This window comes from Hyalella azteca, unplaced genomic scaffold (assembly GCF_000764305.2).
Source record: "Hyalella azteca isolate HAZT.00-mixed unplaced genomic scaffold, Hazt_2.0.2 contig9283, whole genome shotgun sequence".
Classification (NCBI taxonomy): domain Eukaryota; kingdom Metazoa; phylum Arthropoda; class Malacostraca; order Amphipoda; family Hyalellidae; genus Hyalella; species Hyalella azteca.
The window spans coordinates 79,252-94,297 of NW_025939357.1; the positions used below are offsets into that span (position 1 = coordinate 79,252).

At 37.9% G+C, this 15,046-nt stretch overlaps 1 protein-coding gene across 1 annotated transcript in view; it reads right to left on the reverse strand.

Moving 5' to 3' along the window:
• The window catches only part of LOC125178377 (piezo-type mechanosensitive ion channel component 2-like), a 67,176-nt gene that overhangs the window by 45,797 nt on the left and 6,333 nt on the right, over positions 1–15,046 (reverse strand). Inside the window, 7 exon segments of the mRNA XM_047881970.1 lie at positions 375–450; positions 1,716–1,799; positions 2,488–2,598; positions 4,860–4,998; positions 6,031–6,285; positions 6,921–7,040; positions 7,341–7,436. Of these exon segments, the coding sequence (XP_047737926.1) occupies positions 375–450; positions 1,716–1,799; positions 2,488–2,598; positions 4,860–4,998; positions 6,031–6,285; positions 6,921–7,040; positions 7,341–7,436 (881 nt within the window).

Below are 15,046 nucleotides of genomic sequence, written 5' to 3' on the forward strand. Positions count from 1 at the left end.
TTTGCTACATGCTCACACAATTCATGGTTACAGGTTCACACACGACTGTAAGGATGCAAAAAGCTAAACAGGCTTAGCACAACTCCCACACAAATTATGAAAACCCAATTCGTTAACTTCTTTTCAATTGTGAAATATAATACACAATTCGCGAATTGTGTTTCAAATTTCACGCTCTGTTTTAAATATTAGTGACAGCGCGTCAGCTCCGCGATTGTTAGCTGTTTTCCAGCTTTTTATCGAAGAAAATGATTCCAGTTGACATTATAAAAAATCTATTCAATCAAAGATATTAAATAATGTAAAAATTTAGAGAATAGATGCAATATGAATAACCTACCGTTTACACGTCGCAGGTCTTCGCAGGTGCTTACCTTACTAGAGAGCAGGAAGCGGGACTGGTAATGCATGAGGTAATACAGCAGCACCAGCACCACGGGGTTGAGAAACCTGCAAACACCGAGCTTTTGAGTTATTGTATCGATTAGAACTCGCGAATACAGATTCAAATAGACGAAAATGAATACATTAAATTTATCCGTGAAGCTTTTATCCGTCTTATTTAAATAGAAGAAGCATTTCCAAGCATGGAAAATGCGTGGAAAATGGAAGTAAAAATACTCATGGAAGTAAATGTATGAGGCATACTCTAGTAGAGAGTATTTCGTGCAGCTTCAGCACTAAACGCTTTGTGTCCGAAGAGGATTGTAAGTAAAAATACTCGGTAAGGACAAGATCCTCGCCAGAAAAGCGTGTAAGTGTAGGAAAATTCCGTACCACAGATTCGTAAATCAAATTATTCATGATAACAAAGTGGTTTCCAACATCAAAGTAATATAATCTGAGTCAATGTCTAACTAGAGATAAGGAGATCGAAACGTTCAAGAAAATAACGTTATTTTTCAACATCAAAGTAATCTAATCTAAAATCAAACCGTTCACGATAAGGAAAGGGTTTCCAACATCACAGTAATGTAATTTAGGTCAAAGTGTAACCAGCGATATGGAGATCGAAAAGTTCAAGAACATAACGTTATTTTGAACATCAAAGTAACATAATCTAAGTCAAAGTCTAACCAGAAATTCGGAGATCGAAACGTTCAGGAACATAACGTTATTTTGAACATCAAAGTAACATAATCTAAGTCAAAGTGTAACCAGCAATACGAAGATCGGAACGTTCAAGAATTGATTGATTCATCAAGAATTGGTGAACGGAACGTTCACCCTGATTTGCAACATCAAAGTAATATAATCTAATTCAAAGTCTAACAATAGATACGAAGATCGAAACGCTCAACGAAACGCTCGCAAATAACGTTATTTGCGACATCAAAGTAACATGATCTAAGTCAAAGTCTAACCAGAAATACGGATATCGAAATTTTCAAGAGAATAACGTTGTTTTGAACATTAAAGTAATATAATCTAAGACTAAGTCAAAGTTTAACCAGAAATACGGAGATCGAAACGTTCAAGAACATAACGTTATTTTTAACATCAAAGTAATATTATCTAAGTCAAAGTCTAACCAGAAATACGGATATCGAAACTTTCAAGAAAATAACGTTGTTTTCAGCATGAAAGTAACATAATCTAAGTCAAGTGTAGGCAGAAATACGGATATCGAAACCTTCAAGAAAATAACGTTGTTTTCAACATGAAAGTAATATTATCTAAGTCAAGTATAGGCAGCAGCCACCACGGCGTCGCACCTGTTCCACTGCGGGCGCGGTACGTACGCAGCGCGAGGGTCGCCGTCACAGCGCGTCTCATAGAGCGCCTGCATCCCGAACGCCCTGGGGGCACATGTGCTCTGCTTAGTACTTGTGAACCTTTGATTAATATTTGATATATTATAATATATGATAATAAATGATAATATTTGATATCTGGTAATGTAATCTTTGATTAATATTTGAATGTTATAATATTTGATATTTTGTAATATAATCTTTGACTAATATTTGATAATATATTATAATATTTGATATGTGGTAATATAATCTTTGATTAATATTTGATAATATAGTATAATATTTTATATTTGATAATATAAGCTTTGATTAATATTTGATATATGATAATATTTGATATTTTGTAATATAATCTTTGATTAATATTTTACACAATGGGATGGAAGAAAATGAGGATGTTTCGGAATAAAGGAATAATTACAATAAATGATTAATAAATTGTCATAAACTTCACAAAATTTGAAGTTTTTCTCAGATATGGAAATTTATTCAAAATTGTCAAATTACCGCCAAAAGGTTGACAGTATATTGTTTTTTAACACCTATCAGTTTAAGCAAAGTTACCGCGAAATAGACTAATAAATTCAGGGCAATCAAACACCCATTTTATTAGTTTAAAAATAAATCACAACGTCCCTTTTCAAATAAGTGTAATAGAAGGCTCATTTTATTAGCTTCAAATTAAATTGCAACTAAATTTAATTTGCCGCCTCAAGGTAGGGCGGCAGACCTGGGTGTAGCGGAGGTCTTGGGTATGTTCTCTTGGATCCACTGCGCCTGGTAGAGATACAGGAGCACGATGTGCACGCCTGACAACATCGCCAGGCCACGACACACCAACCTTGTTTAGAACGCAGCGTTTTGTTAAGCAATTGTTATGCCACGATGTACATCAGTCTAAAGACTAATTCAACCACAATATGAAGGTGTTTTGTGAATCAATTTTACCATCATATACGAGTACCAATCTATAGCATAAATTTCAATTTAAAGATTTGCTAGTGTTATGATAAAAGATAGAGATAAATGTGCTATGATAAAAGATAAATTTAAAAATTTGCTATGATATTGGTGAAGTTTCATGGTGCGCATTTGACTTGAAACCTTCATTTCGCTTTACTTAATCCTTACGGCGCCGACCGTATAAGGTCGGAGAACTCTATACCGACACGCTACATCGCGGAGTGCTCATCAGCTACTGGGGGGCTTTACTTAAGGTTGCTAGACCTTATATAAGCTTCGCTTCCGCCCATTACTGAGGTCTTGATCGCGTGATCCATCACGTGTCTATCAGATGTTGACTCGTCCTCAATCTCTATCAGGTCAAGTGAATTGACACCGGACATTCGCATAGAACAACTCGCCGGGAGATGTACCTACATGTTATTCCTGCTTCATGCTGCTATTCCCTTATTGACATGTTCCAGGTTAATTTTTCGGGTAAAATCATCTTTTCGCGTAACTTTTTCTCATGTTTACAGCTAGTTTACCCGTCATCGATGTCATCAGCACCTATACTATAGTTCTCACAACAATAGAGCTTCCCATCTGCAGACTAACCCTTAGAAAGTAAACTCATAGTGTCGCCTCGTATGACGTGTTCATCACGCATTAACGAAGATTAGAATATAGAGTAGAATTTTAGTGCTGTGTATAGTAGGGTATTGTAGTGGGGAACCACCAACATATTGACCGCTAGTTAATGGCCGCTAGTCTAATGTACGTCGCCATGCAAACAAACGCGGCCAACCCGCAAGGAAAAGGACAATCAAGGACAGAGTTATCAAGAGTTTTCATCAATGAAATACTTCAAAACCAAAAGGTTATAATGAGGCAGGAGAAATCAGCACATTACAATAGTAAGAAAAGGTTACTGAAAATCAATAAGTTTGTTCATTATTCTATTTGGTTAAACGATATCTCTTGAGAATTCTTGCTGAACTCCCATGCTAATTCCGAGAGGAATGCTATGAATATAGGATAATACATCAATTATAATAAATACTTAATTAAACTTAGGTTTTCTATTTGATGTTTCATTCGCGTTTCTGGCGTTAATCGTTAGATAATACAATGAAAAATAGACAATATGCGGTTTCTCATTCGCCGACACAATTCTACTCAAGATGATTTTTGACGACGATCCCGACTGAGCAGGGATGGATGGGTTTCAAACAATACCTATACCGTGCAAAGTATACACAAAATCTTTTTTGATATACAGGAAGTGCAATGCCAATTAAGAGATAAATTGGTATCAATTCATCACGCAGGATTCGCGCGAAAATTATTTTAATCGGAAAACACTTCAACATTTGTCCCATCAAGAATATTCAGTTTGGCTTCATGGCACAGCGCATAGACACAATCTATTTCTTTGCTGGCATATCTTTATGGTTGTTCATTAAGCCTTCACGGATAATACTGATAAATTTCGGTGTGACATAACTCAACCTGATGCGCCAGCGATTATGGCCCATGAACTAACCACTGATAAAGATAATTTAGTTGCGTGGTAAAGAGAAGGCTGGAAAATCTTATCAAGTAACTCAACGGTTGCCCCCTTCATCTATCCTGGTGCAATCTGACTGTTTCGATGTTCTCAATACTCGTCTTTTCAAATCATAAATGCCCCCGACCATATTAAAATGAAATTGTTGAACTCCATCAAATTCTAAATCCACATCCTCATGAACTACTTAATAATTATGAATAGAATAGTTTGAAATGAGTGGATAATATTGCGAACTAAACATGCCAAAATCCAAATGATTATTACCTTAACAGTTTTCTATTAATAAATTATCATAATGATTACCCATCAAATCTCTAACGTAATTCCGGCACAGTATTTCAGAAGAATTTGAGGAGATTCATAATATTCGACATAATAAGTAATTGCTTTCTTTGGTAGACGATACAACGAGGACTCAAATAATCAACAGTAGTAAAATTTCATGCCCGTAATTTGAAAACCTCTTGGTTAATTGAAGATTTAAAAATAATCTAAATGTAATTACTAACAAAAGTTTGCAAAATTCATTGATACATTGAATGCAACCTATTAATAAGCACTTTAATTCTTTGTTTTGCGTAACTGACCCGAAGCGTCTGCCCCCGACGGAGTTGTTGAGGCTCCAGTAGGTGGCCATGACCATGAAGACAGCGAAGTATACGGCGGACGTGAGGGACGGCTGTAGCACCCCTGCCAGACCTATGAGCATCACGCTCACCGGGGTGCCTGAGGGTACATAACATCACGCTCACCGGGGTGCCTGAGGGAACATAACATCACGCTCACCGGGGTGCCTGAGGGAACACGCCTGAGGGAACATAACATCACGCTCACCGGGGTGCCTGAGGGAACATAACATCACGCTCACCGGGGTGCCTGAGGGAGCACAACAAACATCACGCTCACCGGGGTGCCTGAGGGAACACAACATCACGCTCACCGGGGTGCCTGAGGGAACACAACATCACGCTCACCGGGGTGCCTGAGAGGGAACATATACCCCAGGTAACACGTACTTAGAGTTCGTTTAGAGGCGCCAACACAAGAACATGAAGATGCACCGCCTTCGACGCTTACCATGCGCCAACTACTAGCGACACCGAGAAATGAACTGAGCTTCCTAAAGCTCGAACAAACGGCTAGCTTCACTATCTTGTTGCCGCTGCCACTGCGCTACAGTGGACGCACTTCATATAATTATTTATCACCCGTATGCACAGAACAGAGTTTAAAACATAAGGAAACGTTCATCATATCTCTATCGAACCAATTTAGCCCAACTTGGCGATTTCATTGCTTTTACATTTTTGTTGGACTAGCGATTTAAGCAAACTCATTATATAAATACTTGTACAGAGGACGGAATTCTGACCATATTATTAAAGCTGTGTCGCCTCGAATTATCTTCTATTTGGGATATTATTTTCTGGTGAATGGCACAGAAGCACATTGCCGCCACGCGGAGTGCGTACATGTAACATGGTAATAAAACCAAATTACCTTAATGCAATCTTTTAAAACCTAACGTATTTGGATTTTGGATAATTTATTGTGCGAGAAGATTTCCGATAGTCATTATGTAATCTACATTGATGAGTGAATTACTTACAACGGCATTATCATTGGAGGGTGCCGCATTGCAATACATCTCTCCACTCACAGTGATCACGTCGCCATGGCTATATCGCATTGACATGCATAAATGAATATACAAAGTTCCAAATTCCATCTCCAGAATCATAACTTGTCGAGCCTCACCTACGGAGTTCATGAGCTTGAGAAGGACGTGTCTGTAAGGTAATAGTACAGCAGGGGCAGGAGGGCTGCTGGTGGTAAAGACATCAGGTCTGAGTGCCTCATGGGCGGCGACCAGCTTAGTGATGACGATGAAGCTCGCAGGTCCCAGCACCAGCAGCAGGCACTCCGGCAGCAGCCACCGCGTCCCGTCCTCCTCCGTGATGCCGTCCAGCCGCACCAGCCCGATGTGTCGCAGGATCGTCTCGTTCGCCGAGCCTGGAGCAGAGAATAAATTATAGTTTTGGACCGTTCGCCGAACCTGGCGCAGAGAATAAATTATAGTTTTGGAGCGTTCGCCGAGCCTGGAGCAGAGAATAAATTATAGTTTTGGACCGTTCGCCGAACCTGGCGCAGTGAATAAATTATAGTTTTGGATCGTTCGCCGAGCAGAGAATAAATTATAGTTTTGGAGCGTTTGCCGAGCCTGGAGCAGAGAATCCATCCTGAATTTGGATGGCACAAGAATATAACTGTCAGTTGGTAATAAAATAACTCGATCACTGATTTTGGCCTTAAAGTAACTAACACTTCAGAGCAAGTCGACTTGACGTAATTCAGTAATTACAATTTTTAATCGAATTTAGTTAAAATAGTTCTTATTATTATATTATCTTATTAAACATTTCTCAGCTCGACCCAAAATTTATACGAGAAAGCCTAATGATGAATGAGGGAAAATAATCCCACTGATGAATTAAAAAATCGGGGACGAAAATTGGGAAGTTAATTAGGAAAATTTCTCGCCGGGGCAACCAAGCGAGGACGAACATAATTGCATCCTACATATCCCAACGCATAGCGCGTCTCTGAAATAAAAATTCTAATTATAAAATGAGAGAAGTATGACTCACAAGGCTGGAGGAAGAAGGCGTAGGGCGGGATGGAGAGCAGCACGATTTGGAAGATGAGCGTCATTAGGAAGTTGAAGATGCCCACCAGCGCTAGAGCCTTCATGTACCAGCCTGTGTGTCCTGCGACGTGCAAAAAAAATATTGCGCACGAGCCAGGAAGGTTCTTCAATAATAATTTGCCAGTACAAGCGAAAGTTTAAATAAGGTATGCCGTATGCGTCATTTAGTATTCATGATGTTTTTCACGCACTCTGCAAGCAAAATATACTGCGTGCGAGAAATAGAGTATTACCATACGAACACTCATTTAATTACATGTAAATATATGCAAATATTACGCGATGTTTTTTTTTCTTTAAAAAATTTATTAGCGTTTATAAAACTGAAGCTCCCTGTTCAAAAAAATACGGCTGTACTCACCTTTCATGGAGACGACAGAAGGCGTCTTCAACAAAGGGTTCACCAGCAACAGGACGAGATAAAACAACGAGGTCACACTGAACCTCATCGACACACCTGCAAAATAATCATAACTGTCCATCAAAATTTGCTCTACGACGAGATTATAAAAAATACAATAGGTATATCTGTTAAAATGTTCTAACAAAAACACGGCTAGTTTCATAGCTTGTATCTCGGTGAAGCCGAATGGTCAAGATCTATTTTGGAGCAGAGATCTAGGAATTCCAAACTCGCTATTTGCTGTAAAAATTCTGGTGGAACTCCACGAAGGTGGCCGGTTAAATATGAATCTGCTACAGGCGAAGATGGCCTAATGAGCACGGACACCGGAGCATATTGTTTCAATTCGTTATTGTATGATAGCCGAGTTCTGCGTGTGCCCAGGGTGCCGAGAGGCCACAGGGTACGGGCCAGAGAGACGGCACCAATAATCGTTAAGAATCTAGTTCTAAATGAGAGTTGCAGCAGAAATCGAGCTATTGATATAGATGATGATATGAATGTTTTTTTACAAAGTCCAATTTAGTGCATTTACACTATTCACCTTCGGTATTCACTAAAAATCTACCTCTCCAAAATTTCGGGGTAGAAGATCAAGAGTGTATTTTTGATTTTTTCGACAGAAGACATTTCAGCTGTTCTGGGTTAATTCATTCTCTTTGTCAAGATATGATTATCAATTATCAAGATATGATTTAGGAGATCTTTGATAGCTCTATGCGATACCGATTGCGTGCTGTATTCCGAGCGCATGTGTTGAAGGTTTCGGCATGAAATTGCTCGCACATGCAGCGCGTTCACTTCTGTAATTTCTGTTTGTTCGAAATTTCAAGTTATGTTTTATAGTAGCATCTATAATTTGTAATTTTCCTTTAAGTTTATCTATCTACCGGGTATCTAATAATAAGATGTGGCTCGTATTTCTTCCTGAAGCAAAAACCAGTGACTGTGAACGGAGGATCTTGCTCATATCTTCGGTAAGTCGCTTTTTCAATTATTCTGACAAAGTCATTTATTTCATCCAAGAAAAGTGGGCCTTTCCTGTCGTCTGCTACAGAATGTAAACAATCTTGCCGCCTACTCTGCCAGTTTGGCAGCGCGCTATCATTCCTATATTACACTTTGCCCGATCCTATACTCGAGGATCCATGCAATGAGAATATTTCTTCCTATAATGATGTAAATGTTATATTTTTTCTGTGAACAAACATGCTTGCTATTGAGAGGAAAACAAATTCCAGGCTTAACAATAAAAAGCCATATAAGTCGTCGGCGAGATGGGAATCGCACATAAAACTCTTCAGCCTACGTTGTAATAAGGAACCACATTTATTCAGCGCCACACAGTAAAATTTAAAGAGATGGACCAAAGCCTCAATTTCTTATTATTAAAGTGTCTCGGTTAGTGGATTCTTCAGCCGATTTCAACTATAAAATTTTCGTGCCCTCGGTCAGTAAAAAGGAAATACTTGAATCACAATAGTTCTATTCCTATGATTTACAATTTTTAGTAAGCTTTACTGGTAAAAAATGTTACTTTAATGAGAAAACTTTCTACAGCAAATTCTTTTGTTTTGTTTGTCTTGAGTTTGACCCGAGACCCCCGAGCTTTACGAGGGGTGCAGGACAAACACATCGTCGTTTCCTAGCCCAACTGGGTTGGCTATTCGCCTGCCCTATACTTAGGAAATTCGAGCGATGTCTATCAACATCATGTAACAGTTACGTACATTTTACTTTACTGACTTACCTACCAAGAAAATTTTTACGCAGCAGAATCTACATAAAACATATGCAAAATAAATATATTTTTACATTTTAATTTTTAGAAACAGAATTTTCGAGAGGGATTACCGAATTAAGTGGCAAAAAATTAAACTTATCAATTGAAAATTAGCTTTATCGACTGCAAGGAATAGACTGAAGTTTCTATTGTCTGTTTAGGTTCCTATAATTCAATGGTAACATGAACTGCTCAGGCATTGACCGAAAATTAAAACAACGGCCATTGTCCAACTGATTCACCAACATCGAAGCATCGAAGCTTAAAAAGATGCACCGAAGTATAGAAAAACAAGTAAAGTTAGTGACATCTGAAATTCAGAGGCAATCGACTCGATGTTAAAATAAAAGCCTTTGTAGGAAAATAAAAAAGTAAATAATAATGAGTGATCAATGCCGAACAAGAAATCAAAGTGAGCGTTTGAGAGAACGCGCGGTCAGGTTTCCCGACGACGCGCGAGGTCAGGCAACGGCTCCTTTATGAGAGAGGGAAGTGAGGGCGGAGCATGGCTCTACCTAATAAAGAGTGGGGCGCTCGCTGCCCTTTGTCGGGGCTTGCGAGGGCAGAAAAGGGTAAAGCTGGCACCAGAGGTAACATGAGACGGTGACAGAAGCAACTCGAGGTAACAAGAGACGGTGACACTCGCTGCAGGCACTGGAGGTAACAAGAGACGGTGACAGAAGGAATTCGAGGTAACAAAAGGCGGTGACACTAGCTGCAGGCACTGGAGGTAACGAGTGGGAGTGATGCCCATGATTGGTAAAAGATAGGGTAAATTTTTCTAAAGTTTCTAACTTTCTCTTGCAGATAACAAAAAAATAAAAATGACACTTACTTAAACCCTGGTTTTCAAAGCCGTAGGCTAATGAACTGCCCATTTCCCGAGGCTGTTCAACCCAGTTTGCAAATATTTAAGGGGAGTGTCTTGGTTCAAAATTAGAAATTAGTTCATTTCCGTTTTCTTTGCTCATTTTTTTCGCTGATAAATAGGCGCGTCTATCGCAGCAAACCGTATGTATGCGCGTGTTCTGTTTTTGCGTAAAGCAATTTCAAAAATGAACGAAATGAACTTTTTTAACAATATGTACAAAGATTTATTTAAGTTGAATGTGTATATATAGATCATGATTTAAGTTAATTGCAAAGTGTTTGCACTCGTTTAAAAGCTACAAATAAGACGCGTTCAAAAAAGTTTACACAATGGATGTACATGCAATAATTTTTGCATAAAGCAATTTTGAACTTTTATAAAATGACCATTTTATAACAATATTTACAAATTTTCATTAAAATTTTATTTAAAGATCGTAGTTCGCTTTATAATTGCAAGGTGTTTGGACTCGTTTGAAAGCTACAAACAATACGCGTACAACAAAACTAACACCATAGATGTACATGCAATAATTTTTGCTCTAGGTCGTTTTGAACTTATATAAAATCAACTTTTTATATAGACATAAATTTAAAAAAGTCACATTTTAAACTTGTTATTCACGTTAAACTGGACAAGAATAGGTCTAAAGATGCGTGCTAGTACCCTAAATGCAAATAACTTGCAATGGGAAAGCTTGGGCTACAATATCACGCAATTTTTTGGGCATATATATTTTTTCAATATATTTTACTTATTTGGCTCCCCTGAACGAGTAAAATATCCATCTTAAAAATCTATCTCCTCCTATGAATTTCGAGCTACAGCATTGAGAGATATACAATTCGATTTGTAAAATCAAGCTCTAGCGATTAACCAATCAAGTTTTTTTATTCCGTTATAGTATGGATTATATTTTGAAAAAGGAGAGGGAGTAGTGGGAAAGCAAGCATCACCCGAAAAACCCTCCTCCCACCCAAACAAATATGATTTTGGAAAAACCTTTTGATGAATCGATAGATATGGTCTTTACAAATCGAATGACATGTCTCCCGATATTGTAGCACGTTAATTGTAAGAAGAGATAATTGTTCTACAAGACCCACTGTTTTGCCGTTTTCTCCGAATTTAACGTTTTCTTTCATTTTTCGAAAAATTTACACGAACAAATAAGTCTTAGATTTCTATTTTACATATGTGTACCAAGTTTCGAAACGATCCTTACGTAAGTAAAAAAAATTTTTTTGGACCAAGACGCTCCCCTTAATTCGCTTTAGTGAAACTAGCGAAACCTCGTAACCGGTCAAAAACTCAAGCAATTCAAGCATCGTAAAGATGTTATTATGGAAATATTTTGGCTTGAATAACAAATTCTAAGAAAATAACTTCAGACAAAAAATGTGAACAAAAATTAATTTCAAGTATATCATTATTATAATATAAAAACATACTTATACGCTGCCACTTGCTTACAATCAAGAAAAACTGCAAGAAACTTTGTGCGTGGCAAGATCAGCAAGAAATAACGCGCTGGATGCCGGGGCTCTGAGACAATTGTATGTCCGTTTGCTTGTCGAGGAAAAATGTCCAGCATTCTAATGGGCGCAGATAACTCCCATGCCGACCTTGTGTCTCACATGCAGATCATGAAATTGCTTTATCCGCTTTATCCGCTCTTAGAAAAGCCAATTTTACAAGAGACAAACTGAACTATTCTTCTCTATAATAGGATTACTGCTCATCTCTATATGAACTTGCACAAGTGCTGGCGTGACAATGTCTTACGAAAATTAGAGATATGCAAGATATGCAAATTTGCGAGCTTCATCAAACTGAAACGTTTTCCAGCCAGCAAATACTGCAAATCCTTCTCGTCCCAGCCGAGAACAATTTATTTACTTTTTTACTATAAAACAAATAAATCAATGTTAAAATGGGGAATCCACACTTTAAGTGTAGTGAAAATGTGGTGCAAAGTAAATGAATGTACAGATCAACAAAACTTAGGTGATATTGTGCGTTGCGCACTAAAAACGGCAGGGTTACATCGCTCTGAACTCTACTTGAGATTAAGGAATCAAATAAGAAGGAGTAGCAGCCGCTACTGTGAGCACAGCAGCTGCAAGAGGCAGTCGCTGGTTTAATGCCCGACGCAGCTTCTTGCGAGTCACTGAGTCTCCAGAAAAAGCTGAAAGCTTACCGTTATGCAATAGTTTTTATAAAATAGATGAGACAAACTGTTGTCTTGGTTATTTAATCTTACAGCATACTAATTTTTTTCACTTCGCATTTGATGGCTCTGGCAGAATTCATAAATACTGACGTTTACACGATACCTACTGCTCTCTTATTACTTTTTTCATCTTCAAAATGTATTTGGGATTTTTTTGAATTTTCAACCTTTCAAAATAATATTGGGGAAAGAAAAAAGAATTTAAAACTTATAGTATTAAATACTCATAATTTTAGTGCTCAAAAAATCACCGAGACGATAGCGCATTTTAAAAAATAAAATACACATTAGACTTTATACTTAATCCAAGTACGAAACGAAAATTTCCACACATAAACTAAAGAAAGAAGGTCGTCGGGCATACAACTTCTGTAGTGACTTTAGATTAGCGACTAGCACTTTTGCTGCATTCTTCGTCACCCCAGTCACCCTCGTCGGTCCAGTCACCCTCGTCACTCCAGTCACCCTCGTCGGTCCAGTCACCCTCGCCACTCCAGTCGCCCTCGTCGGTCCAGTCACCCTCGTCCTGTCTCTTATACACATCTAGATGTGTATAAGAGACAGCTTGTACAGAGGATAAATAATATTGACGAGATTAATCAAAATTAGTTATTATTTATAAGGAAAATGGTTTCATTCGTGGGTTGACTTGTCATTGGTATTGAAATATGGGAATACAATTTAATGAGGACATTGATTTGGAACATATATATAAGTTATTGAAACGAATTATGGTGGTATTCTAAGGATATAGATAACGGTGGGTTTGAGATGAAAGTTGGGTAGAAGAAGTAAAAGAAACTAGTTTTCAAGTACTTGAATTGAACGGAAGCTAGGAAAGTTATTCGATTTTTATACAAGTTTGAAGAAAATCGAAAAGGGTCAAACAATGTTCCAAGTCAGAAAATAACATTATCGAGTGCAGTTCAATTGCAGATTTGTTGATACGTGAAAGATTTTTCAATTATTTATAGCTTACCGGCATAATACGAGACGATGATATTGGGGTATCTCTTTACTGGAAATCCTTAGTTTCTTTGCTCCATCCTTATAAGGTTTTACCGACACAATTAGTGCCAGCAGGCGGTATTTTGCCGCTGGACATTCATTGTATTCCACAATCGTACTAAGGTTGACTTGCTGAACCCTTGGGTGAAAAGGCNGTGAAGCATTGCTAGTCTGGTGAAGCATTGCTAGTCTGGTGAAGCATTGCTAGTCTGGTGAAGCATGGCTAGTCTGGTGAAGCATTGCTAGTCTGGTGAAGCATTGTTAGTTTGGTGAAGCATTGCTAGTCTGGTGAAGCATTGCTAGTCTGGTGAAGCATTGTTAGTTTGGTTAAGCATTAATTGCTTGTATGGTCAAAATCATAAAGGCGCGCATGACATCTGTCAGTTTACGTTCAACTTGAATAATTCTTACACCTACAATTATTGAATAAATCGTGCAATATTAAGTATGATGTGTTTGTGGTGGAGGTAAATTTAGACAGTGAATTTAGGTTATAGGTCTATATTATAATTGAATTTTCTATTTCTAATTTTATTTTATAATTGAATTGCTGAGATTTCATCACAAGGGAAAGAAATACTAGATAATTTTGTATCAGGAAAGATTTATAAATTGGCTGTATTTTCCAAGCGAATTCGTAGTGAAAAATGATTGCAGTTCGTTGGCTAAAAATTGTAGTAAAATTTCCATGCAATTTTGATGCTTGATATGGGTTTGTAGTTATTAGAAGTTATTGTTCATGAAAAAAAGCATAAATTCTTATTCTACATCATTATTCTAGAAAGATCGTCCATGAAATTAGGAAACAATTTACAATCACAATTTTTTTAAGTTTCGCATCATTATTTCTACCATTTTTTTCGGACCTCCAGGTTAATTGATTACTTCGATCAGAAAGCATCCCAATTTTCATCGCCGCAGCATTTCATGAAAATCGCGGCAGAAATTCCGATCCTGCCTCGCTGATAACGAATTCTTCGAAGTGAGCAGCATTGCTGCAGCACATGGCGGCGTGCGCACCTCCGAAGCCAATTTTTTCGAATCGAAAAAATTTTTTTAATGAGAGCCAATTTTTTTTAGGCCAAGGCCAATTTTTTTTAACGAGAGGCGCAAGCGATACTAAGATAATGTTTTTTACAGACGAAGCAATTTAATAAATACCGACTCTCATCACGATCATGGGCTACCACAGAACAGAAAATAACATCTATGATGACCGTTACGCTTAACCTTATGAATAACCAGAACATTAAAAAGCGGTAAACCAAGTTTAGAGCACACAAGCAGAAACAATTGAGACGACGTAGGAGTTAGAGAATCCGTACATAAAGATAGTAATCGAATGTAGCAATCGAGCGCATTGATATTTTCATTATGCCGCTCATATTTTTTTAGTGCAGAGACCACTTAACTGAAGTCCAGCTTTGCTCGATGATATTAACGATGTTTCTGTCAAATAAAGAACTTGAAATTCAAGAAACACGTAATCTGCCAAAATTACGTTAATAGCAAACCTGCCAAAAAATAACATTGAAAGAACTTTTTTAATCTATTGCGGTAAACCAAGCATTGAAGCATTGCTAGCTTGATATGATGAACCCAGCATCCTTGTTCATGGAGTCAGTAAGAGACTCCTTCCTAGTCCAGCACGTTACCAAACCAACCCATTATAGAAGTAAACAGACTCCCAATATTCTAGACCTGGTGTTTACCAGTGATGAATCAATGTTGGATGAGCTTCGTCACGAGGCTCCGTTGGGCAAAAGCCA